This window comes from Dermacentor variabilis, chromosome 6 (assembly GCF_050947875.1).
Source record: "Dermacentor variabilis isolate Ectoservices chromosome 6, ASM5094787v1, whole genome shotgun sequence".
In the NCBI taxonomy this organism is placed as follows: Eukaryota; Metazoa; Arthropoda; class Arachnida; order Ixodida; family Ixodidae; genus Dermacentor; species Dermacentor variabilis.
The window spans coordinates 103,990,912-104,016,366 of NC_134573.1; the positions used below are offsets into that span (position 1 = coordinate 103,990,912).

At 44.2% G+C, this 25,455-nt stretch overlaps 1 protein-coding gene across 1 annotated transcript in view; it reads right to left on the reverse strand.

The window, feature by feature from the left end:
* Positions 1–4,431: 4,431 nt before the first annotated feature.
* Positions 4,432–25,455, reverse strand: part of Rme-8 (receptor mediated endocytosis 8) — a 187,602-nt gene continuing 166,578 nt past the window's right edge. Inside the window, exons 40-47 of the mRNA XM_075695386.1 lie at positions 24,751–24,832; positions 22,936–22,978; positions 20,771–20,941; positions 19,064–19,252; positions 16,414–16,548; positions 15,167–15,295; positions 10,370–10,469; positions 4,432–5,549 (exon numbers count right to left, since the gene is read on the reverse strand). Of these exons, the coding sequence (XP_075551501.1) occupies positions 5,464–5,549; positions 10,370–10,469; positions 15,167–15,295; positions 16,414–16,548; positions 19,064–19,252; positions 20,771–20,941; positions 22,936–22,978; positions 24,751–24,832 (935 nt within the window). The 3' untranslated portion in view covers positions 4,432–5,463. The remainder of the gene's footprint in view (positions 5,550–10,369; positions 10,470–15,166; positions 15,296–16,413; positions 16,549–19,063; positions 19,253–20,770; positions 20,942–22,935; positions 22,979–24,750; positions 24,833–25,455) is intronic.

The following is a 25,455-nucleotide window of genomic DNA, read 5'->3' on the forward strand; positions in this document are numbered from 1 at the left end:
GTTGAACGGCGACTGTTCTTCGTGTAGTTCAGCCCGCTTTCAAGGGTGAATTACGGGCAAGCGCTGGTAAGAAACTGCGAGGGCTGCCACAGCAGAATTTATTTTGTAAGCTCCACGGTGCTTAGACGTCCTCTAAGAGCGGCGGGCGAGGAGGAAATGTGGTCAAAATGGACCTTTCCAGAAACGCGCACGCGCTGTCAGCGGCGGCCGCGAGCGCTCACTCCGCTGGCGGCGTCGACTGCTGGCTAGGCGCAAGGCACTGTGGGAGGGAGCGCCAGGCCGCGCGCAGCTCGCGTGCAGCAGGCAAGGGCGCGCAGGCGAATCTTCGACAGAGCGGTTCATATTGCGCCTGCTGCTGAAGTGGCTATAGGTATGCAATCGGGAGCTGCACATCTAGCGCCAATCGGAATTAGCAAGGACGCGGGAACAGGGAAGTGGCGACGGCAGCTCCATTTCGCAACACCCTTCTGTACGTCACAGGAGGTTTGCAATGCACCGGCCGCGACCCGCGCTTCGCAGTGCTGCTGCTTGCGTAATCGCGGGTACAATTCGACGACTAATTTGAGGCCAACTATTTCTTTGTACGTGGCCGTTTTGAAATGTCCGAACGCGAAACTTTAGACCTTTATGACGACTACTTTGAACTCTTACGTATATATAAGCATGTGCCGTAAAGTTTGCAACTTAAAAGTTAATCTCATGTTTAATTAGCGAATTGCCAGCTGCCTTGGCTTTTCTTGCAATGATGTCCGCCTGGGCAGACGTAGTTCATACGTAGTGACGTAATTCGAGTAATTATTCTGAACTTTCTAAAGCGATGCTTTTCTTTGCGACCGTCGCAGAGTTTCGTGACCGTGGGTGCTGCGGCCTGGCTGCTAACCGGATAGGCCAACCAATCACAGCAGAGGACGCGTGCCTTTGAGTTCCTTGCACCACCACCAGATGGCGCTCTCTCCGTAGCAGCAGCGGAAAGACGAAATACTTCGGGTAAAAGAACATAAATACCTTGGTATATGGATAAACGAAGGCAACAGATATATGGAAACAGGAAAAAACAATAACAGTGAAGGGGAAGAGAAATGCAGCCATAATGAAACGCAGAGCAATATGGGGATACAATAGGTAGAGGTGCTTCGGGTTACGTGGAAAGGTGTAATGGTACAATCAGGACTAGATGGCAACCAAAGGTCAGTGGGACGCCTCGTATTAAGCACTCATGGGAAGGCTACAAATGAAGCTGTGCAGGATGATATGGGCTGGATGAGTTTTGAAGTGAGGGAAGCTCACAATAAAATTGATAATGAAGAACGACTGAGGAATACAGAAGAAAGTAAATGGGCTGGGAGAGTGTTGAGTACAGGGAAAACGTTGATTCACAGTGGAGGAAAAGAACTGGGAAGCTTACTAGCAAGCATGTGGCCTGTAGGGTGAGCAACACAGCAACAAAGAATGTAGAGCAAAGTCAGAGAGGCTGAAATCATCTCATGGGTGGTGGCAATGGAAAAGAAATGTGCCATGAGTAACTACCTAAGAGGAAAAAACAAAATCGGGAAAGAAACAAATGATAACTCAAAGGGAAGCTCATTACTTTTTGAAGAGAGATCAGGATGCCTTAGAACACGCACCTATAAAGAGAGATACAAGGAAGAAAATGCGTGTGCTTGCTACGGTAAAGCTTGGGAAACGATGGAGCACGTTTTATTAGAATGTGAAGATCTCTGCCCAGCGGTTGACATAGGCACCACTGGCCTCCTTGAAGCCCTTGGGTTCAGCAAGAGCAGGGGGAAAGTAAACATGTCCGGAACAGAGATTAGCAAGAAGCAATTGGAAGACTGTTGGAAGAAAAGTAGGGAAGTGACAAAAACAAAGTTCACAATAGGGGGTCAGAAAATTTGGTTACAGGAGTTCATCGTACAGTTTTTTCTTCTTTTTTAATGTAGGTAGGATATTAAGCAGTATAATAGCAAAAGCTTGGTGGGACAACCAACCGCCCCGTTCCAAAGGGGATGCTCATAACATCCATCCAGCGGTGCCAACCATGCTGGGGAGAGAAAAAAAAGGGACCATAATGCTCACCTTCGCGCATCTGTGGAATGACATTAGCCCCTCTACAATGCCTGAACAAAACCTTCTTTGTAACTTTTTGCAGGCACTTGATAAACACAAACTCGTGTTTCGACTCTTTGTGCACTCACAAAAAGCTTCACTGTATATAGATTCACTCGTTGGATCTGCTGCATTTAGAAAAAGAAAGTGTTCAAAGTAAATCGTAACACAAGCAAAACGCGTAAATTAGAAGAACCAGGATGAAAGGGCAGCCCAGCACACAACCGCAGATGCAGTCAAGGCATGCCAACCGTGGTTCCCGCCACTGATAGCAATAATTTTTGAGGTGGAGAGCTGCAAGACCACGCATACTTGCAGAAACACCACTGGCACTGCCACGTGCGACCGTGGTGTCAATCACAGAAGGCTCAAAATATAGACACCGTTAACGCCGCAATAGTAACGGTTTTGTGTGTACCTGCTCATAATTGTAGCTCTTGAGTGGGTTTGTGCGGTTTGTGCTGTTGCAGCATAGTCAAAGAAGAAACTCCCTCTTCAGCAATGCTTATGCTTTGAGCATGACTTTACATGAGCAACACCAACTGTGTCAGCTGCACTGTTTGTGGCACGACAGACAGACAGCGTTTCACCGCAGTATGGGGTATAACTTGACATACTCTGGGTGCTTGTGGGTGCCTCACGCGAATACACGCGAAGTGCCTCGAGCGGCCAGTCGCACAATTTTGTGTGCATTTGTGGGCTTCTTTCACGCTCTCAAGAAACACTTATGTAGCATGTATTGAGCAACAGAAAGCTGTATCGGGAGTCTTTCACGTCAATCTACAATTTTCTCATCGACACTTTTAATTTAATCATAATATTTGACAAGCTCAGTAAGTAAGACTAGCTAATTAGGCAGAATGAAAAAAAGATAACTTGTATCTCCAAACGATGGCAAACCACATTACCTTGGTTCTGTCCAGCTACGCGGCATTCGTGTATATGAAAACTCTGGCTAAAGTTAACTGAGACACCTTGTACATGCACATCCTAAATGAAAAAAAAAATTGAATTAGGTAATGTAATTATTTAATTACGCACTTCTTGAGCCTAATTTTCTGTGCACAGCATGTCCACCAAGTTGCCTAAAGCATCAGTGCCAGTCATGTTTGCATAGCATAATTGTTTGCATAATTCATGAACTTCTATCTTAAGACATAGTAAAACATTCCACTGCCCTGCAGGAGAAAGTATGTCGGACAGAATGAAAGGTTCCTTAACACATTAGGCTCACATTAACAAGCGAGGAACATTGACACAATTGCCATCAGAGTGAGGGTTTAACAGGCAAGTTCAACCAAAGATCATAAACAATGTTTTGCTTCCTTGGTGACTCTCGCCCCACTTACGTGCAGTGCGATAGTTATACATGGTATAGTAGTAATATTACACCTGGCTTCTCAGAGATGAACGTCAATGAACGCCATGTTATATGCACAAATACTAGAAAAGCACAGTTTAGTTCCTTTACCACTGTCATTTACATACAATTGTGAAATACGTAGAAAAGTATAACTTTTCTCATTTGCGAATTCTCTATTCAGCTGCATTTTCAGCTGTGAACAACTTTAAATATACTTAAATGCAAATAGGGCATCATCTGCCATATAGTATATATGGCTTTTAATTTATGAGGCCATATTAAAGTTGATATTAAGTGCCATATAATATATAGTATATATTTATTACCTCATTTGACTTTACTATTCATACATCCGAACAAAGAAGTTTCAAGAAAACTGAACAAAACCAGCATTGTGTTAGCTTTTACAATCCTAACTTTATTACTAGGACTGTTTTGCAGGCTCGTCTTCCCATAAGGAGCAGTCCCAACAAAAGGAGGTCCTCCATTACACTTCCATACACAAGCTCGATCTTCAGAACATTAAGCAAGCAACTCCAGCTCATGCTTATCTTACAGAGCACCAATTCTACAGGGGGAGAAGGAGGGAATAAAGAGAGAAGGCAGGGATGTTGAACAGAGATGCGTCTGGTTGGCTACCCTACTCTGGGGGACGGGAAAAAGGGAATAGAAAGAAAAAGTGAGAGGGGAGGGAAAGGAAAGCCGCGGTGAGCTTGCGCACATACGTGGAGGGCTTGAGTGAGTCAAAGACATTCACATAAGCCAGTCGCCCTCAAGAAAGAAAAGTGCCTTAATAGCTTTGTGGGCCGAGAAGCGATGGGGACGGTCTTCAAGTAGCACCTGCACAGACAATGGCCGATCCTCCAGACGTCACAGAAGCAACATTGTGTATAAAGCCTCTTAATCTGCTGTCACAGTTGCCTGCACTGAGCTCTTATCCGACAGACACTAAGTGATGCAAGTATAGCACATACAAAAATTTATTCTTCCGTGAATTAGTTGACTTAAAAATAAAAAGTAGCAGAAAAAATCTCAAACTGTCACATCAACATAGAATATGTGACCTGTTTTCATAAAAATCTTTATATGCATATTTTTTTCCTTTATTTAGCTTAGCTCTCACCTAGAAAACATTTGCTCAGTTTAGTCTCCAAATGTACGCAGCAAAAATAATACTATCAGTTACACCAAATCCTTGCTTGAGGGTCAACACATGCCTTCCTGTACAGACGACTGCAAGGGGAATGTCTTTATTGCAAACCGGTTTCAAAACACGCACAAGCATTTCACAATAAGCATCATATTCTTACTTTCTGCAGCAAAAAACGACATACAATTTACAGAAACAGGTGCCTACCAACGGCCATTGTAAAAAAAACTACTCCTTCCTCAACAGCACCGGCAGCATTAAAGCTCCAACTTTGCAACTTTGTAGCCACAGCAAGAGAAATTGGAAGAAAGGTTGAAAACTAACAACATTAAAAATTATGGGGCAAACAAAACTGGTACAAATCAAACTCATCTGCGGGTTGCTCAAAATGTGGCTGACACTTTGATAGCTCCACGAGAGACTTGTCACGTTGACGAGCATTATAAACAATCTAGCAAGCTGCCCAGAGGAGGGGGGAAACAGCACGACGGCCTCACTCCTTTGGCTTGGACATCACTCCAGCAAGTGCTGCAGTATCAATTCGGGATGCCAGGGGAGGCAGAAGTTCAGTCACGAGACAGACACAAACAAGCCCCGGCATTGCCACTAGCGCCGAGACATATGCTAAGAGTAGTAGCGGTGAGTCTGCCTCGTTGTAAGGTGGCCTTTGCGGGGAGGGACTTTCTTCGCCGGGCCAGCTTGCATTCTACAAGTGATGCCTCATGCAGACACCACACTTCCCCTCCCCGCACACAGCTTTGGACCAGATAGGAACAGGGTTTGGCAGCGACCCCAACATCACAGTGGAAGGCACGTTTGTGTCGTATACGAGTCCCAGCGGGCATCAGCTCTCTCCCAGTGGCGGCGGTGTCTGCGGCATGTGCTGGCTGGAACCTTGGGTGAGGTAGCCAGCGATGGCCGTACCTGCACCTGTGAGCCGGAAAAGCATGTCTCAATCTTAAAAGGGCCACCTGCAGGTTTGTTATCTCAGCTCATCTTAAAGAGGGTTCTTTTTGATTTTTGTGGATTTTTCTGTGTTTAAGTCCTAAGGGAATTATTTCTCGCTTCTTTTAAAGGCACTGACAACCAATTTTCATGGCACCCACTTTTTCTAGTGCAATGGAATGCTTACTGGCCAGAGCGTCTAATCATGAAGTAGTAACGCGGAAAACGCCGTGGAACATATTTTTATCAGAGTTTTTCGATCTGCAGTGAGGATGAAGTCGTTCCCTGGAAGCATGCTGAAAACTGTGATAGGTGAGTGCGATAGCGATTATAGGCCGGCATTAGTGGGAGGCAGATGACAAGTGCGGCCGTGATGGGAAAAGGTATTTTTTTATCAAGTCAATGTTCCTGCGATTCATGTTTTCCAAAGCGTTCAAGTATTTCTGCAATAATAGCTATGTATTCTTGTGGTTTCCTGTGCAACTGCTTTGGTGTTTCACTAGTCAAAACGAAACCAAGTGCATCGAAAACAAAACGACGCTTTTACACGTGGTACACGGTTCATGTCACTGTAGCCAAGCGTGCGCTCCTGATTTCCGATGCCGTCTCTCAAAGACCTGAGCGAGCCGGAACAAAGGCTTTTAGCTCGCATGCATGCTCTGAAGTTAGGTCCTTACGAATTCGCACCAGTACGTCATGCTTCAATGGACAAAAGCGGCAGCGGAAGCGACGAATCCGACTTGCATGATAGACTACCATCCCCACGACAAGCAGCGCACCTGGAGAATGCCAATTGGTGAAGGCTCACTCACACTAGGCCGACCTGATACCGATTTTAGTCTGCCGACTGTCAGCGACAGTGTTTTTTCATTTGTGTGGGCGCCTCTGTCACACTGTACCGACGGCGACAATCTGTCGACGGACGGCAGAGAGCACGGCATAGGTACAGTGCGACAGACACGCGTCAACACGAAGATAAAAAACGTATCCATTTATGGCACAACTTGTTGATGGCATCTTGTATCACAGGGAGATCATAAAATTCTGGGTACTTGCAAACTCGCGCTATACTCGCACGCATAGAACAGCACGTGCGCCGCCATGCATGTGGGACGACATGAGTGCCGCTCGTTAGTGTGAACTTTCTTTACTTCGTGCTACGCATAGAATAAAGTGCAAGTGTCTAATAATATACTAACTGCAATTTTAAGCAATAGCCGTACCGTACATAATGACAGTCGACTTATGTACAGTAATCTCTTGACTGCATTTCGAAGTATAAAGATTTCACCACCAGGCTTTGCCACTTACTGGTCTTTCCGACTTTCTTTGCCCAATTTAAAATTATATTTTCTACTTAAATCCCGAACACCGTGCTGGATTCTATCACTATAAATCATGGTTGTTTCCTTTCCATCAACTTCTTACAACACATTCTGGCCAGTTGTCAGTCCCTTAAAGTGGTTTAGCTCCATCAATGATATGAACAACCGAGTGGAGATACGGAGTAGATACAGACTTCGAAGTGATCAACAACAGCCTAGCAAGGGGCGTCTTTTGCTGGTGCCCACATTTCGACAACAGGACCTGTTTTCGTCAGGGCAGCAAGGGCAACAAGTTTTTGCCCTAAGAAGACAAGTCCCCCCCCCCCATTAATTTGTTGACAGATACACTTTGTCTGGCCACTTTATGACATGTCAACTCATTTTAGGTCGTACATTAGCACATATTAGCCCCATGCTAAGGAGAGAGAACAACCACAGTGGGGTCAGGCAGCAGAAAGTTAAATTGGACGTTTGACGAAAATGCAGACACTGGCTCGGTACTTGGAGCTAGCTAGCCAGACAAAAAAGGAACATTAACATGGTACACCAGGTGTTATCAGCTTGGCCTAGTGAGATCACAAAAAAGAAAAGTTCACAAACATGATATACCGTATTTACACGATTGTAAGTCGACCATTTTTTTTTAAATGTGAAAATCTGAAGTGAGGGGGTCGACTTACAATCGAAACCAAAACATGGCACCTCCAAAAAAGCGAGACCAACGGGAGCTACAACGTAGTTACAATTTTATGTTTGCTCTATGGCCCTATCCATAGCTTTTCGCTGTCCCACGTGTTTGTTCACTTTTCGGAAGGGTTTTTCAACATTTTTGAGAGTTTTACACTGCACGCGACACTCATGAGAGGGCGTCAATAGTTGATGGAAGCGCCGCTGTTCCATTCGTGATGGCACCCTCAGAACGGCGGCGCTTGCGGGGAGCATCGGTAGTTCATGAAAGAGCAGACACCGCTCGCGGTTTTCTCTTTCCCTGTTGCGCTTAGCTTTCTTTATAGTTTGACGCGTTCCAATTGACTGCCGGCTACGTGCTACTTCTATGCTTCCTCAGTCGTCATGAGTGCCCCAGGCCCACTAATCATTCGGCACTTGTTCACAGCAGCATTCAAGAGGGCTGCCATCCTTTTCGCCGAAGAAATAAATCACTGCGTAGTGGGCCGCAAGTTCGATGTTTCTGAACGGGCAGTGCGAGAGTGGTGACTGCAGCGAAGCAAAATTTTCACCTGCGACGGCAAGTGACGAATTTTCCAGGTGCCGAAGCCTGGACGCTTTCCGGAGCTGTAGGCTAAGCTTGCGGCATACGTCGCTGAAATGCGCGATCAGTCCCTGCCAGTGAAGTGCGACATGGTCATGAAACAAGCCCGGATCTTCGCCTTTTAAGGACCTGCTCCGCCATGAGTAAGAGTGGCTGGTGGCAGAAGACCGTGAAATAACGCCAACTGGACCTGTCAAAAAAGCCTCCCTGACGGCTACGTGTGGTCGGGTGCATTCGGTGTGGGCTGCTGTTCCACAAGATTTTGTGGTGCAGTCATTTGCCAAATGTGAAATTTTGCGGGACGACGACGCGCTGTGGGAAATAAATACTTTGTGCGAAGCTTCAAGTGAGTATTTACTGCGCCACGACTGGTTCATTGATCGACTGGTACAAGTTCCTTACGCGTCTTTTATGTGATTTTATATAATGAATTCTGGCGATATCGAACTATTTCGCGATCACCGCACTGTTCGACATGTCGAAGTTTGAGTGTATATGATGCATTATTCTGAGCATATGATGAGAGAGGGCATGTGTGGTCCCCAAGCTTCTCAATATACAAGGCACGGTTGAATTAATGTCTTCGTATTTCCTCGAGCATCATCATAGTTTGATGTGCCAGCATTTACACGTAGCACATGAACCCTCGTGCAATGGCATCCAAAATTATCTTACGCCTGCATTTATCGAATGTGGCTTGCCAGTGACTGAGGAAGAACGAATACCAGACCTCTCACTTTTTGTCTGCCTCACCTGTATGTTATTGCAATTAGTATGTATGGACACTCCAGGTGAATTTTCGTCGTCGTCGTCAGCGTTGTGAGGTTCTGGAAAAAGTCCCAAGTGTAATTGGGTGCTATATCGTGCCTGACCCACCGTATGCTTTGTGAGAAAAAGCATGCGAGGGTGAGCAAAAAAATATGGTGGCTTTACGCATACCGAATGGTGAAGGTCGCGTGATAAAGCGCGTGCAAGATATGGGGCAAGGGAGCGTGTGTCTCCTCCGCTTGCCTGGCCATGGCTATCCGCGTGTCTGTCTGCACGGCTGAGCATGTTCACCGCCCGCGCCCTATCTTGGAGGTAATGATCCCCGACGGGTGCAAAGGTAAGGCCCACTCGAGATGGCTGGTGGCTGCCATATGCGCTGTCTTTGCACGTCCAAGTGCTGGACGTCGTGCAATCTCAAGTTTTGGAGAAGCGTAGAAGTGAGAGGCAGCTGAAGTGATCACACCCTTCTGTTCATGCACATTTCGTTAGCGTCGTCACAGCGAGTGGTCATTGAGCGAGAACTGCTCATGTTTACCTGTGTGTGTATGACACCAATACTTGTTAATTTAATTAGTGGGCGGATGCTTACTGCAGTTTATACGGCCAGACAAACTATGAACTTTATTTCTCGTAGTTTTCTTCATAATTTGCTATTGCTATCAACGCGAGACTTTTTGCGCGAGACTGCGTTTTTTTGTTTTTAAGATTACATTTCTTCTCGAATACAGGTATTAGAATTGAAGCGAATACCATAATATTCAATAGAATATTCCGACGTACCAAATATTCGCACAAGCTTATCGTATTTACTTGTGTAAGACTCCTCTTCGGGCAAGACCTGCACCCCTTACTGTCGAGGTAAATAATTATAAATAATGTTTAACTTGGGTTATCTGCCATCAAAGCACAACTTTTTTTTGTATTTTGCTGATGAGGTAGTAAGCTTCAATGTTGATGGGAGAGACGTCACAAGCAGGAACTTTTAAAGAATGAAGTGTAATTTGATCAGTGGAGCTGGAATTTTGAATAAATGTGCGCGTACTGTGTAACCAGTGTTTGCATTATCTTTTACATCATTTGTGAAGTCATTCCAAGCTTTAGTGAGGTGACATATGCTTCACTCGTGCATGAGCCACACCCTGCCAAGATGTTGAATACAAAGCGCGGCGTCTCACACAAGTAAACACAATAAAATCCGGCTTTGCGCATGTTTAACGCACCAGTCAAGCTTAGAGACACAAGTTTAGGTGCCCTGGACCAATGTAAGAGCTTACAATCAGTATGCAGCCAAATCACAACAACTGGCAAGATGAGGCTAAATGTGATCGAGTCAATCTCTTGTGCACACACCTTAAAAAGTGGACTGTAAGCACAAGACAAAGCACCAAGCGAACAGGCAAGAGAACAGACACGCAAAGTGTAGGCATGTTGGCCACACTCACTGGGCAGGTAGCCAGCTGTGGAAGCAGGTGCCATGAAGAGGTCATGCTTCTGGTCCTTGTAGTCGGACCAGACACTCGACTGGCCGAGAAGGTTGTTCACCTGCACAAGAACAACAACGAAAACAAACAGAAGACACACAATTAGCAACCTGTCAAGTAGCCAGCCATTTTTCTCATGCCAATATGTCCAAGCTCACACCAGGCAGCTGAAACCAGTCAATCATCATGGCATGCAGTAGGTTAACCCAGACATTTTTATTGTAAAAAAAAAAATAATTCTGGGGTTTTATTTGCCAAAACCATATTATATGATTATGAGGCATGCTGCAGTGAGTGACTCTGGATTAATTTTGACCATCTGGTGTTTTTAAAGTGCACCCAATGCATGACGCACAGGCATTTTTGCACTTTGCCCCCATCAAAATGGGGCCACCGCAGTCTGGATTCGATCCCGGGCTCTCGGGCTTAGCAGTGTTATGCCAAAGCCACTATACCAGCATGGCAGGTTTTCTTTTTCCTTTTCTGTTTTTTAATCGTTACCGAAGAGCATCAAAAGCAAGAGCACTGATAAACATGATGCAGTAGACTTCCATCACTTCAACTTCAGTTACATCAGTGTTAGGTTAACTCCTTAAGTGCCAGCAAGAAATCCAGAAATGTGTTTGCAAAATGAGATTTTTTTATTGCATATCTGGATAACAGACTTTGTACAATTTCAAAATACAGTTAAACCTCGATATAATGAACTTCAATATACAGAAGCGTGTTTACACACAATTTCAATGTAACGAAATTTCTCTGCCGCCGCAAAGGAACACCGAGGTAATAAATAGAAACTTCTGTGGAGGCAGACAGTCAAATAGTTGGATTACGAGCAGCTGCTTCGCCAATGCTCCTCTCAAATTGTGTGCCGCGCGATGAAGAGCAACCTCCGAAGCAAAGCAGCGTCATGTTCTGTATAAAGCCCCAGTGCGATAAGATCCTATCGCACCTTGCGCACTGTATGCTTTGGTGCAAGTGAAAGCGTGTTTGAGTTAAGAATGGTGGCTTGATGTACGCCTTCTGCCCGCACGAACAAGAGGAAAGGGCGGGAAGGGAGCAAGGGAGCAGTAACGCGATAAAGGGCATGCGAGAAAAATGGGGGGGGGGGGGGGGGCTAGTTGGCATTTGTCTTTTTCTACGCGGCCATCGCTGCACATGGCCGCGCATGGCTATCAGCGCAACTGAGCACGTACGCAGCCAGCGCTCACTGTTTCAAGTGTGATTTGCCATGCGTGCAAAGAGTGGGTACGTTGAGAAGGCGTGGCATCATGTGTACTGTCTTCCCGCGCTTTTAGTACTGGAGGTTACATAATCTCGAGTTTCGGAGACACGTTGAAGCGAGAGGCAGACAAAACATTCGCTCCCAGCTGCCAGCGCTTTTCATGATAACATCGTCCCACTGCTAGCGACACTATCAGCTGCGGCAGCGGAGTGGATGCGAAAGCATAGCTGACCTCATATCATACTGCCGATGTGAAGATATCATCATGGCAGGAAAATGTATTTTTCGTCGCCGACTCTCAAATTCAATGAAATAAATTACTATTTTTCATTTATATTCCCTCTTTCCGATTGCCTGCAGATAATTCGGAAAATTTTGTGGCTCCTGTGTAAGAAAAATCCTTCGGCGACTGTACTTCTTTGCATAAAATGTTAAATTTCAATGTAACGAAATTTTGATATAATGAAGTAAATTGCCAATTTTACTGGCTTCGTTATATGAAAGCATGTATACATAACATGGGGGTAGCAAATTCACTTCGGTCTGAAAATATGCAATAACAAGAAACATGTATGTTAACTAGAAGTTTCAGTTGAGAGGAGTTGAGTTCCGTAAACAACCGCTCGAAGCTACAGGCACATTTTAGAGCAAACGTTGTTGAGAAAAGCTTGCAAATGCAACATGTCAAAATTCTTGAAGAAAGGCCATGGAGGATTAGAATGCAGCTTTCGTACAATAGTTCTCTCAACACAGTATGAAGCAAAGTCCCACACCACACTCTGCATCAGAAAAGTGTGTTTCTTTGCGAACTTTAATGTCAGTGTTGCTTCTACCCCTGTAACAGACAACACGCTGCCTTTTTTTGGAGGTTCCTTGCCAGCTGTAGACAGTATAAAGTCCACAAAGCGGCATGCCATCCTACAAGTAAGGCCTGCCTCTGAAGAATGTGCACACTTGAGAGGGCAGCAAGATGTAACATACAGCTGCCATGTTTTAAGTCCCTGCAGGACAAGCGGAGTTTGTAGGCCCTCTAGCAGGCCAAAGAGGGAACTTGCCATAATGACAAAATGGATTAGACGAGCCCGGCCCGTTACAGGCACATAGAAAGAGCACCCAAATCATGGACGAGACAGACTTGTCCTTGGCACCTTTTGTAAAAAAAAAAAAGGCAACCGACTAAAACTGGTGCACGGTACATAAAGGGTTAATGATGACGACGGAAAATCCTGGCCATTGCCAATACATTTCTGTGGTCTCTAACTTTAGCGATTTCAATCCTGAAATTGGCCTTTGCCAGATAATTCAAACTTGGCTGGTCAGCATACACATGCCAGACTGAAATGATGACCCCAATAGCAGCAGCATCTGTTTTGGCAGCGCTTATGGTAGCGTGAATGAGTTGAACACACACCATCCCATGGCGAAAATGCACATTTTCGACCTGCATTAGGAAGATATTCAAGTGAAAATGGTAGCTCACAATGAACGCCTACAGAATTTACTTCATGCTAACGTGCATCTTTCCTTCCCCCAGAAATTGGTTAGAAGATCGCCTGCGTGATGCAATTACAAAGTTCAAAACAAAAACCACATTTGCAGCAGTCTACCAGCAGAGCTAGCCTAGACAGCATCACTGCCATGTGTCGTTGTAATGTTGTGAACTTGATTCTCTCTTATCTACATGCTAGCTTAATGCATTCTGTGCTGCAAGCGAACAGGCAAAAAAAAAAAAAGTTATTTAGTAGCAAAACTGGGCTGCGAGATATGCAAATTTATACTTTAGGAGTGGTTTTATGGCGTCAACTCGAAGTAAATGTCACTTTGAAGTGTGCTTTCACAGGGTGCGCTGCTATGAAACTACGTTTACGGCAACAATCTCTGCCATCAGTGTCACCGAAAAGGTAGGGAACACAGCCGCTGGTGAAAGATAAAACATGAACAATTAGTGCATCCAGGAATGGAGACTTCTTACACAAATGTGAGCATTGCATCCTTTTATTTCTGCGGGTTACACATGCAGATTTCTTTCTTAAATTCTGGGGCATTGTAATTGGGGGGTGCGGCTTATAAGTGGAAAATTACGTATATTCATTCATTTCGAATACTTCAAAAACACAAATACCAAAATTTGAGCCGAAGCAAATATTAAACAGCACAATATTGGATAAAATATTTGAAAATGTTGAATATTTGCACAAGCCTACCTGTCAATCGCAACAAGGGTTCATTCTAGGTGTGAGCTACCACCTCCTTTGAGATTGTTATGGAGCGGTTTGATAAATGCAGAATGTCAAGCTTGTACCGTACGCAGGACGTCATGTTGTGGTTCAAAGACAGTGAAAAAATTCCGTCTGAGAGTGATAACGATGAATATTAAGTCCTTAATAAATATCCCTTCTGTGAAGGTGAATTCCACAGGTTTAGTCTTTTTCTTATTGCCTGAATTGGAGGCATGTTACATTTTCTTGCTAAAAAATCAGTTGTGCATTGAGATTTCTACTTCGTTAAGCAGCTCTAATGTAATTTCTACGTTAGTTTTCTACTTTGATTCCACAAAAAGCGGCTGCGCGTTCGATTTAGGGGCATGTTAGAATCGGGTGAATACTGCCAAATGAATCAGGGGTGCATCTCAGCCTTCTTTTTCTACTTCTTGTTTGTGCTTTCCAAGTATGCTATACATGAAATAGTGGATGTTCTGATATCTGACATTCGTGTGAATAGTTCTCACATGAAGTCCGCATTCTGCAAACTTGACAGAACTCACTGAAGAATTGAAGATTTTCAATTTATTCTGCAGCTGCAAGTGCTTCGTGATTCTGAAGCTGCAAGAAATGTTACGAAACTGAACTTTCAATCAACAGAATTGGACAGAAATGGACTGAAAGGGATATCTAAATACAGTTCCTTCCCTTCTAATACACGGTGTTTGACGAGTTTTCAAAGAGTGGAATAATAGCCGTACACGCAAGTTTGGCAATGTAACACTGCATCGAAGTTTTGTCACCTCTTACAATACTTCGCAAATGCTCCTAGTGACAGCCCAGCACTTTCAGGACGGCAGCACCTACGCGAACCAAGCTAAAATGGTATAACTGTTGCTATGCAACAAGGTGAACATAATATCTGCAGTGACGGCTTTCACTTACATAACCTGGACCACACCGAATGCTCTAATGACAGTTCAGAGGTAAAATGCGAGATGCCATTGGCCCTTTTTTTAATTTTGACAGTGTTCCACTTCACAACCAATTGTACATTAAGCATCTAACAAAAATATGTTTTCCCACGCCCTCAGCCTAATTGAGCAGCTAGCTACCCACAGGCCAACTACTCACCTCTAACCCTCGTGCCATCACAACGTGCACAAAAGACACGAAAAACTTCGGTAGCATCGTGGCACAAATGCCAACTGGCCTCCATATCAGTTAAATATGAACTGTTGAATTCAAGGTCAGTGTTGGTACACATCTCTGTGTAAATTTGGAGGTGAGTGTTGGTCACTAGAGCTAAAAGAAGTTTCACACAAAACTGACCTGGTCCCCACTGGCCATGTCAGCTGCCATGGCCTTGAGTGCTTGTACAGCGTGCGCCTTGGTCGTTGCACTGGTTGACGGCTTTCCCAAAAGGTTGAGCAGCTGCTCCACCAGGCCTCCACGCACAGCCTATGCAAGAAATGGTCACACAGTGGGAAAGTCCGAAAGACAGTTAGAAAGACAGTCCGAAAGACACAATCGTAGCTACTCGACAAGAGCGGCAGGCAAAGCTTTGGGCACTGCCTCCTGTGCTGAGTATAGCATTAATAAGATATTCGGCCCTAATTGCTCTAATACTAAAACCACTGGCCTGTTTTTACTCACGCTTAACGTGAAGATGGCACTTAACAAGAAATGTTTGAGTTGACTGATTGATTCGTTGACTGATTGGTTGAGTGTAACATACCAAGGAAACACTCTGGCTATGAGAAACTCTGCAGCAAAGATCACCAGGTTAACTTTGACATGCACCCAAATCTAGTTACCCACGTGGTTTGGATGCCTGAAATCGAACCTCACACTCAGAAGTGGAAAGGCCTTGGCAACTTAGCCACTTGGCGGGCCAGTGCGTTTTGTTTAGTGTCATCTCAGGACACAGTACTTGCCTGTATTGCTCAGAATAAATGTTAACATGTTGTGCGCTACAACGTCTGCAATAAATTAAGATTTTCTAATAGGAAGGAATGATAACACTGTCTGCAGTTTGAAAAATGGCCACTACTATTGCATCTGCTGAGAATATCCACATTGTTCATCTAGGCTTTGCCTAAGACAATGGATACTTTCGTTTTATTCTGGACGAAATGGACAAGACACTGCATTCAAATGTGATATCAAATGAACTGCTCTGTGAAAGGCCACCTCTGTTCGAGATCAGTGTGCTAACAGCCAGCAGCATGGTCGGTAGTGCAATTTACAAAGGGCTTTTATCATACATTTATACGAAACCTGCATGTGAGCAAAGGGTATTTCAGTAGAGGAAGTTACAGTCGCAAGTTCATCAGGACATTATAGGCAGGGCCACCAGATGCATAAATACTGACAGCAACCATTAGGCTCTTAACAAAAAGACAAGCCAGCAGGATATACTCTCCCCCTCCTGTTTAGTTCACAGCTTGAAATCTCTGCTCAAAGAATAGTGCAGATCTTCTTGCAGTGTTACTATTTTGGCAATGTTCGAGACACTCAATTCTTTAAGAGTAGGTCACTGACCACAATTAAAATGCTAAAACAGGCTTAGGGCTCACCTGTTGAACAAGACCAGGCACAGAAGCTTCGCAGAGCCCAAGTAACGTTTGGCAGGCCAGCTGGGCTGACTCGGGGCATGACAAGGACCGGCCTAGGGGGTCCAAGCAGGCCACGCCCACCGAATGTGCGCAGGCCTGTGTGCACAACATGCGCACAAGGCTGTTTAAGAAGCCTGGCCATGCTTTTATTTCACCGTCTCAGACATCCGTCAAGAGTACATAACATCAGAAATAGACTGTACAAAGCAAAAGAAATGGATGCCACATAATATTCGATGTTGATGATGGCCGAGGACACTCTGCACTAACTTGAGCACATAAAAGCTACAGGATAGAAGAGGTTGTTACGTGATTTTGTAACATTGGAGAAAGAAATGGACTGAAAAAAAAAACGACTTTTTGACAAGAAATGTGGTGCTTCTTGCTGGCACACAACTCAAAGAGAAGCAACCCCAATTACCCAAAAAAAAGAGAGATAGAAAAAAAAGAAAGGCCCAGTGAAAATGAGACTGGTAGGGCCAAATTTTTATTATTTACACTAACTGCAAAAGAAATGCAACACTATATAAAAGTTTGTGGCAAATATACAGCAACCCAATGACTGTAATCCAAGAGAATTGCTCTGGTGTGCAGAAACGGTTTAGCAACACTGAAAGGAAGAAATCATTTCAGTAGTAGATGACAACCTATGCGCAAAAAAAATTTTTTTTTCCACACATGAAATCATGTGCATGCATGTGCACAGGACTGAAGTTATTTCCTAGAGGTGTGCGAATGCTCAAACCTCAAGCTCGAGGCCATGCAACTGAGCACCTCACTTAGTTATATTCGGCACAAAAGGAGTGCTGAGCTCTCTGTAGGCAGGTTGCCCTGGCTGACGCGGCTGTGGACTCTGTCTCTGACACTTCCTGACGTTGGCCCGATGTGGGAATCGCACGAACAGCGCCCGAACACTGCAATTTGCAGAATGGCAGGGCCACCTTTGTCAGTACAAGGTTTGTCCAGGTCGACAGGACCGATTGAAACGATAATGCGACGCAGACAGATGGAACAACAAAAGCAGTGCATATCTCGAAGAGTGCGAGAGCATGTGCAAAAATAGGGCTCATTAGCCACCGGAATTGAGGCATGCAGATTGTCTTCAATATGTGATAAATGCCACTTAAACAGCAGTCAATCTAACCTACAAGGGCAATCACGGGGTCGATCACTAATGAGCCACCTGTATGCACCAACTAGCAGCAAGAATTTCATGATGGCTGCCCATTACCATATCAGCCAGCGGCGAATGTTTGCCATGGCCACATTGCCTAGGCCACTAGTTGTAATCGGTGCTGCTTCATCAGGCGTCGGCAACTAAAGTTATGCATCTATTTCGCAGCAGCTGCGCAGTACTCAGGAAGCCGACAAATAACCTCGCAAATGAAAGCGACTGCATGGAATGGCAAGAAAGCTGTTCATGGCCGCCATTTTTGTGAAATATGGCCTCGCATTCTCGACGCCACTCTTAGATACACTCTAATCTTATTTTGTAGGTTTGAGCACATGGTGGGTGTGAAAGTGTCATGTGACTAGGGCTCTTGACAGCTCGGCTGCATACATATGCATGAACAGTGGACAAATGAGAAGGAGTGGGAGGGAGGAGGGGCGAGTGTCGAGCGAACTTCTCTGGAACCTTTCGATTTTAGAGTCTTCCAGGTAGCAAATCCTGCCAAATTTGACAGTGAGAAGGTGCCTGCTCTTCACCGTCAATGCCAATTGCAGTACCAACGCACTAATGATGGCAATGCGCGGAACAGTGATAAAGTCGCATGATGCGAGGTCTGTGCTTGTCTGCCGTGCAGATTGGCCTTCTGATGACCCCCACTGTAAAGATGAGAAACACCTCCTGTATCTTGAAAAAAAAAAAAAAAACGGAAAGCAACACATTGCTATAAAGATTGCCATAAGACCCAGGTTGACTATTTGGGAACCTGATTGGTACTCAGTACAACATAATTTCACCAAATCCTTAGCTTCAGAGCAAAATAAAACACCTGATTCTATTCAACAAACATCCTATTGATAAAAAATATAAGATACCTTCACATACAACTGAGCTATAATCAATGCTGGCCTACTAATTAGGAATACTTTGTTTAGCGCAAAACAACAGACACAAGAAAGACGACAGGACAAGGCGCCTTGTCCTGTCGTCTTTCTTGTGTCTGTTGTTTTGCGTTAAACAAAATATTCACGGATTCGCACCAACTAGCCTGCCAACGCATTGTGCTGTACTAATTGGGAGTTCGCTTTATTAGAGTAGATTGCATTGTGTATCTTGATTTCTATGTACCTAAGTTGTCGACAACTTGCTGCATCCTTACATAATACTAGGAAACTCTAGAGCATGTGCATCATTGTGTGTTCTTGCCAATATTTGTAAGCCTCAACCTTTGCGATATATTTTCTGATATTCGGCTTTTATTTTTCTTGATGTGATTCAATATTTTATTTGAAATCTATTCGATATTTGCACACTCCTAGTATTTATTAGTGACACTTGCCCAACCTTCCCAACAACATGTTTTGATCATCAGCCGGTGCCACAAAATGGTGTCCATGGGAATGCTGCTATTGTAGAGAGGAGGTGGCTACTCCCGCAGCTCACCTGGCTGGAGCTGGCCTGATGCAGTATGCGAAGGCAGCCGGGCAGGCCCGGCCTACGTGCCAGTGCTTGACACAGCTGAGGAAGGTGCCCCAGCACGGGCAGTCGCTCTCGCAGGTTTGGCTGGCCTTGAAGCACACCGCAGGCGGCCGAGCACAGCAGCTCTAAGGGGCCGCCTTCCTCCTTGTCGGTCTGCACGAAGCCAGAGGCTATGTATCCCCTTCAAACATGGCATGCAACTTGTTTTTGTGAACTCTGTCTAGTGGTGGTGTGTAAACGGCCACGGAAATTGAGCTTCAGGTAAATTTAGCCCCTTGCGCATACAATGAGGCTGTTGTAATGTAGGAAAAGACGCCGACGACGAAACGTAGTCGTAGCCTACCATGCCCAGTGAATCAGCAGAGGGCATGAGAAATCTGCTCCTTTTCCTCTTTTTTTTTATGTCGCCATTAAAGTGAATGTAAGCTGGTCAGTACAGCTTCGAGTTTTTTATTGCCGTGTGCCTCAGGCTCAGCTCGTCATGCCAAAACAGGGGCTCTGGTGAATGTCGCTGTGCTGAACGTAGCTACACACAGCCATTCTTTATAAGGCCACTGCTGCATCTGGTGGGACGTTCAGATTTGCTGTGTTCTGCCAACAATGATTAAAGAATACTATTTGTTTTCTCATAATGATTCTAGGCAATAACTGAGTTATGCCTGCGCTTTGAGCTAGCAATTGAATTCGTTTTATGGAAAGGTGCAGCATGATTGACAGTACAATAAATTAATGTCTAATTACTTAGCAGTTATGAGGGCTTACTATAAGATGCACAAAGCATCCTCTATAAAATTAATTTTTTTTCAATGGAGTCTGCAACACCTTGGAATAAAATTATATAATTAAAACATTTATGAACAGTCCATCCTAATTCTGGACTGAAGGGGATAACCCCTACAATCTGTGGACATCTGTGGATCTGTAGAATTTAGTGATTAACATGTTCAAATTAATTATGGCTAACTGGGGTCCTTTAATTTGCAGCTAAATTTAAGTAAATGAGTGTTTGGGCATCATATCCCCACCTAGATGTGGCCATCATGCCTGGTAAATGAACCCATGACCTCCTGCCGGGCAGCAGAACACCACAGTCACCCATGGCAAGTCCTGCTTGTTCCAGGCAAAACACAACAGCAGAGGCAGTGCCGAGCTGATGAGCAAGAAAATTACAACACCCAGCTGTCAGAAAGTTCTTTAGCATACCCTAGCGTTTTGTGACAAGGGGAGACACACTATTTCAGCATGACTGCCAAGAGCACCCAGCTTCGTGCCGCTGCATCTTTACCCTTTGTTCTGCTTTTGTGTACTTGCAACCCTGCACCCCGTAATGTGAAAGTGTGTCTGTTGTCTCCATATTGGGATGCTGGCTTTACCACACAGCTCAGTCACATAGTGAGTGAGCATTCCTGCACTTAGCACCACAAAAGCACAGGGAAAAAAAGTTGCATTCTGAATACAAAGCAAGGTGATTCTCAAGTGTTAGTTGAGGCACGTACTGAAACTAAGTAATTCAATATTCAACAGAGTCCTCAAACTTAATTCAGCAAGTCAGTTTGCAGGCTCAAATCTGTCCTGCTGATCAGCAGTCAAATGCAATAGCAGTGATCTCCAATTTGGCAAACCCCTAAGCTGGCCGGTATTTAAAGCTACTGGATTGCTCCAGCCACGCACTTGGAGGGGCTCCTTAGCAAGGAGGCCACAGATGCGGTCGAGGCACTCTGTGAGGAACTCCTGCGGCCGGCGTAGTGTCCAGCCCGGATTCTGTACGAACAGGCGCACATAGACACCTGCCACAACCAGCTCCGAGGGGTCTTCCTCCACCAGGCTGAACTCAGCTGGCAGCTGCACAAGACACCAAGAGGAATGGGTTCAATGGTGCGGTTTAGGACTCGAGTTCCTAATGTGCCACATGGTTAACCTGACCTAGCAGCTTAAGAGGAAGCTTTAGCTCTGCCCCAACTCCGACGCGGCCTATTCAAATACATGTAAAACGCAAAAACGTTTTTCTGAGATAACCGCTGGGCCAATTTTAACGAAATTTATTGCATTTGAGAGAGAAAGCTAAATTCTAGTGACTGTTGGAAGCGGAATTTCGATTTAGGGCTTGAATTTTCTTAAAACTATTTTCAAATATTTGACCGTTTGAAAAAAATAGAAGCACGAAGTTTACAAATTCATAGCTCCGCATCAAGAACTGATATCGCGGTTCTGTAAAGGTATTCATTAGACCATTCAAAGCGGACAAATTTGATATGTCATTTTACATCTTACGTGAATTTGTTACGTTGGTTACAAGCGTTTTGCAAAAGTTGTATTTCCCTATTATTAAATTTTTTTTATATTCGTGTGTAACATACCAATTTTGTCCGCTTTAGATGTACTATTCGATGCAATTCACAGAATTGTATTATCATATTTAGTTGTTGAGTTGCAGAGTTGCAAACTTGATAGTTTCGTTTTCTGAAAATTTTGGATTTTTGCCAATTTTTAATAAAAAATTGTCAACCTAACTCAAAATTTCGAAACCAACAGTCACTAGATTTTAAGTTTTTCTTTTAAATACAACAAACCTCGTCAAATTTGGTCCAGTGGTTGCCGAGAAAAACGAATTCTCCTTTTACATGTATTTAGATAGGAGCACTCGAGCTAAAGCTTCCTCTAAGACTACAGCGTATTCTCACATGTGACATGCATTCTGAAAACAACACTAAAGACTTATTTTTAATAAGTCAGGCTACACTGGTCACCACCTGCAACAGCAACCTAGCTAAGTATTTCTGGCCTGAATTTTGTTTTTGAAGTATTAAATATATATGAGAATTAAATACTAGTAGAACCAACATTGTAATGTTATCTGTCAGCGATAGCTTGCCCATTAGAAAGAGACACGCTGCAGATTTTAGTGACAAACGCATCCCTCAGCCACCACGGCAGACCTTGCAGAGAAAGCAGTGCATTATTCAGCATTAAAATGCTTTCAATCACAAGTCACATGCTTAACCTTGTAGAAACATGCCACAGCTCCACAGTATGATGAGAGATCTGCAGCGAAATTCGGAGACAAACGTGTCCTCGTGCCCTCGGAGACAAACGTGCTAACTTCTTCATTGTCGGCAAGAAGATGCATGCGCTCCCTTCTTATAAGTAAATTTTTGCTATGTAATGCAACTAGCATGCCAAGCGTCTCATGCGCTAGCTTGCACGAGTTTATTTAACCTTTTCAGGCATGCATCCACGGTCAAATGGTTCGAGCATGGAGCTTTGACACAGGGGGGCCAGGGTTCGAAACTGACCATCGGACACTTTTACTTATTTTTTTAACTAATTTCTAGTGGCAAATGGTGACATCTAGTGCCCCAAGTTGACCATAAATGGCCAGAAACTGACAAACTGCAATATGGGGAGAAGAGTCGAAGAAAAATATTGCCTTTAAATTACCAAAGCAATTTTACATGAGAGCCGCCCGTCACAATTCAGTATGTGGTGGAGAGCTTGTAGAGCTTAAAACTTGTAAATTTCAATCACAAGTGTGTGAAGAATGGGCACAACAAACTATTCAAAGCATGTTTGCATGCTGTACCTTACATTTTACATGCTTTAAGTGGCGTGCTCCAAAGTGCAGCTCGGGTACCTAACCTCAGCATGTAGTCACATGTGGGCTTGTACACTTCAAGAAGTGCTGGACTAGAAAGATCTAAGGGACATAAATTTCACTTCTGAAACATCGAAAGGGTCAATTTTGCCAACAGTGGAGGTTAGTAAGCCAGAAAAGATGAAAAAAATTAGAGACAGTTGGCAACACCATTTTAAAGAAAAATACAAGACAAATGTCCCACCTTGCAACTAGCTTTAGGGTCTTTTTTCTGGAGGTTCCACTGCCTGCAGAACAAACAATTTCATTAAAGAACACTCGCTCATTTAACAGCGCCGACGTTTGCACACAACTTTTCCAGACTGACATTGAGCACATCTTATATAGCAAGAACCATTTTTTATTAACTGTCCGTGCTGGCTTTATTATAGAGCAAGGTCTCTGCAGGAGGCAAAGAATACTTCGTAGACAATTCATTAAATAAAAAATGTATTTTAATGGTAAGAAGCATGAAAATGGTAGTAGGATGAACATGGCTCTTGTATGCTACCTTATACAAACTATACAATATGAATGCCGATAGAGTCGAAACCCGCAAAAACGAAATCCTGCTACTACGAAATTCTCATGACAACAAATTATTTTCGTATCCCTGACGAACACTCATAAGATTCAATGCATTTCATACCTTTTGACAACGAAATGTCACTTTACTACAATCCCACATTAACAGAATTTGCTGCATGTAACCCCGCATACTACGTACTCGAGCTTGGCTAGCAGACTCCAAAATGTGCTGAAATGCGATTGTTTTGCGCTAAAATTGTGAAAAATACTATCACATTATACTTGTGTGGGCACTGCCATTTTTGTTTACAAAAACAACCAAGCGCCGGAAGTGACTGCGCCGAAAACACGACATGGCCACCATATTGTTTGTTGATCAACCATTTGAACCTGGATGCATGTTGCTACCGACATGTGACAATGGTTTTTGCATATCTAGTGCAGTGCATAAAGTGAACCTCAGTGACAGAAACGCTGCAAAAACAAGAAATTCCCCGTCCCACCGACATGGAATTGTTTGTGGCGCTTAAGATGGCAGTCACAGCATGGAGTGCCATGCATTGGGCAGTGATTGAGCTGTCGTCTGGGAATACCTATTCCTTGATTCAAGACCACCAACAGGCATTGCGTGCGGATTCGACGCCAGATGTAGCTTTGTGCAAAGGGCCCATAATTTCAATCGATTGCTTAGAGGGAATATGTGATACAATCACTTTTGCGCTCGGCACCGGACACGTCAGTGCCTGCAGGCAACAGTGGGTGCTGGAGAAATGCCGCTGCATGCCTGGAGTGCTGTTGCTTTACACCCGTTGCCGCGTTGCGCAAAATCTCGCAAAATTGCTGGTGTCTCCAAAAGCAACTGACCAAGAATACTGCTCCACGGCAGTGCTACCACTGCTGATTGATGCATGTGGTGCATTTTGTACTGTCGGCAATGCGGTTCTAGATCCTCACAAGCTTGCCAAAGTAGGCTAACAGAATTTCGACAGTAAAGTTTTGTTCTTCACCGCATTACTTATCTGTGCTGTCTTATTTCACCACAACAAAATTCTCGTGAAAGTAAATTTTTTTGCATTCCCCGCTGATTTAGTTATTGCGAGGTTCAATTGCAAACTGTCATTGCTTTTGCAGGATACAAATGGCCGACACACACGTTACACTTGAAAGTTATGAAGCCCGCACGTCCAACAATGCTGCAGAGCACAGCAACCACCAATGATGTGTCCAATACACAATTTATGTGGATAATTGCACATACGTCCCATCATCATTTCATGCTTACAAGCCATTGCCTCGCTGCTCCTTTACTAATAACTTGCTGCAAGGCCACAGGCACTTCAAGTTTGAGTTGCAAGATAACTTTTACTACAGCCAACCTGCTCTTACAGAATACCCTTCTTCAGAACTGCGCAACTTTACTGATGCTAACTGATGCTAACCACACAGAAGAGAAATGCTTTCACATCAATATGGGAGTCTTCGAAGCACTCACTCGAGAGCCATGCGGCGCACTGTCTGGCATAGACGTTGCCGTGTTTCCTCCTTCCAGACAAGTTCAGGGTTCTCTTGCTGGGCTGCAGGGTTAAAAAAAGATTGCCAATTTTGACCTGAAGGGCAAAGTGGTGACAGCAGTAGCAAGGTTTAGCATTGCACCTGATCTTCATGAAGGGTGTTCTAACTATCCACGAGTGTATTATATTATTCTCTCAGTCATGCTACAAGCCTACCATTGGCCTGCCTTTGAAGAGCAATGATTAAGAAGCTAAGCAGTACATTTTAACTAGTTGCGAAGGACGTTAGTATGGAATGCCTGTTTCTTGTGACCACTCATACTTTTTTTTTACTTCTTGTAGTATACCCTGCATGCAGACTAAGGACAAAGCATGAGAAGAACAAACGAAAAGCAATTTGCACTGTGTCATCATGACCTTCGTTCTTAGTCTATGTATATCGTATATACGTAAGCATGTCAAACCGAATGTCTTGGCAACACATCATATTAATTGTGTTTTGAAGAGTATGTCTATACTTTGCTATTTTTTAAGGACATTTTCGCCTCAGTGGCTGCAGTGTTCTGCTGTTGAGCATGATGTTGTGGGTTCAATTCTTAACCATGGTGGCAGCATTTTGATGAGAGCGATATGCAAAACCGCTCGCATGAACAAATTTAGGCGTGCATTAAAGGGGCTCTGAATCA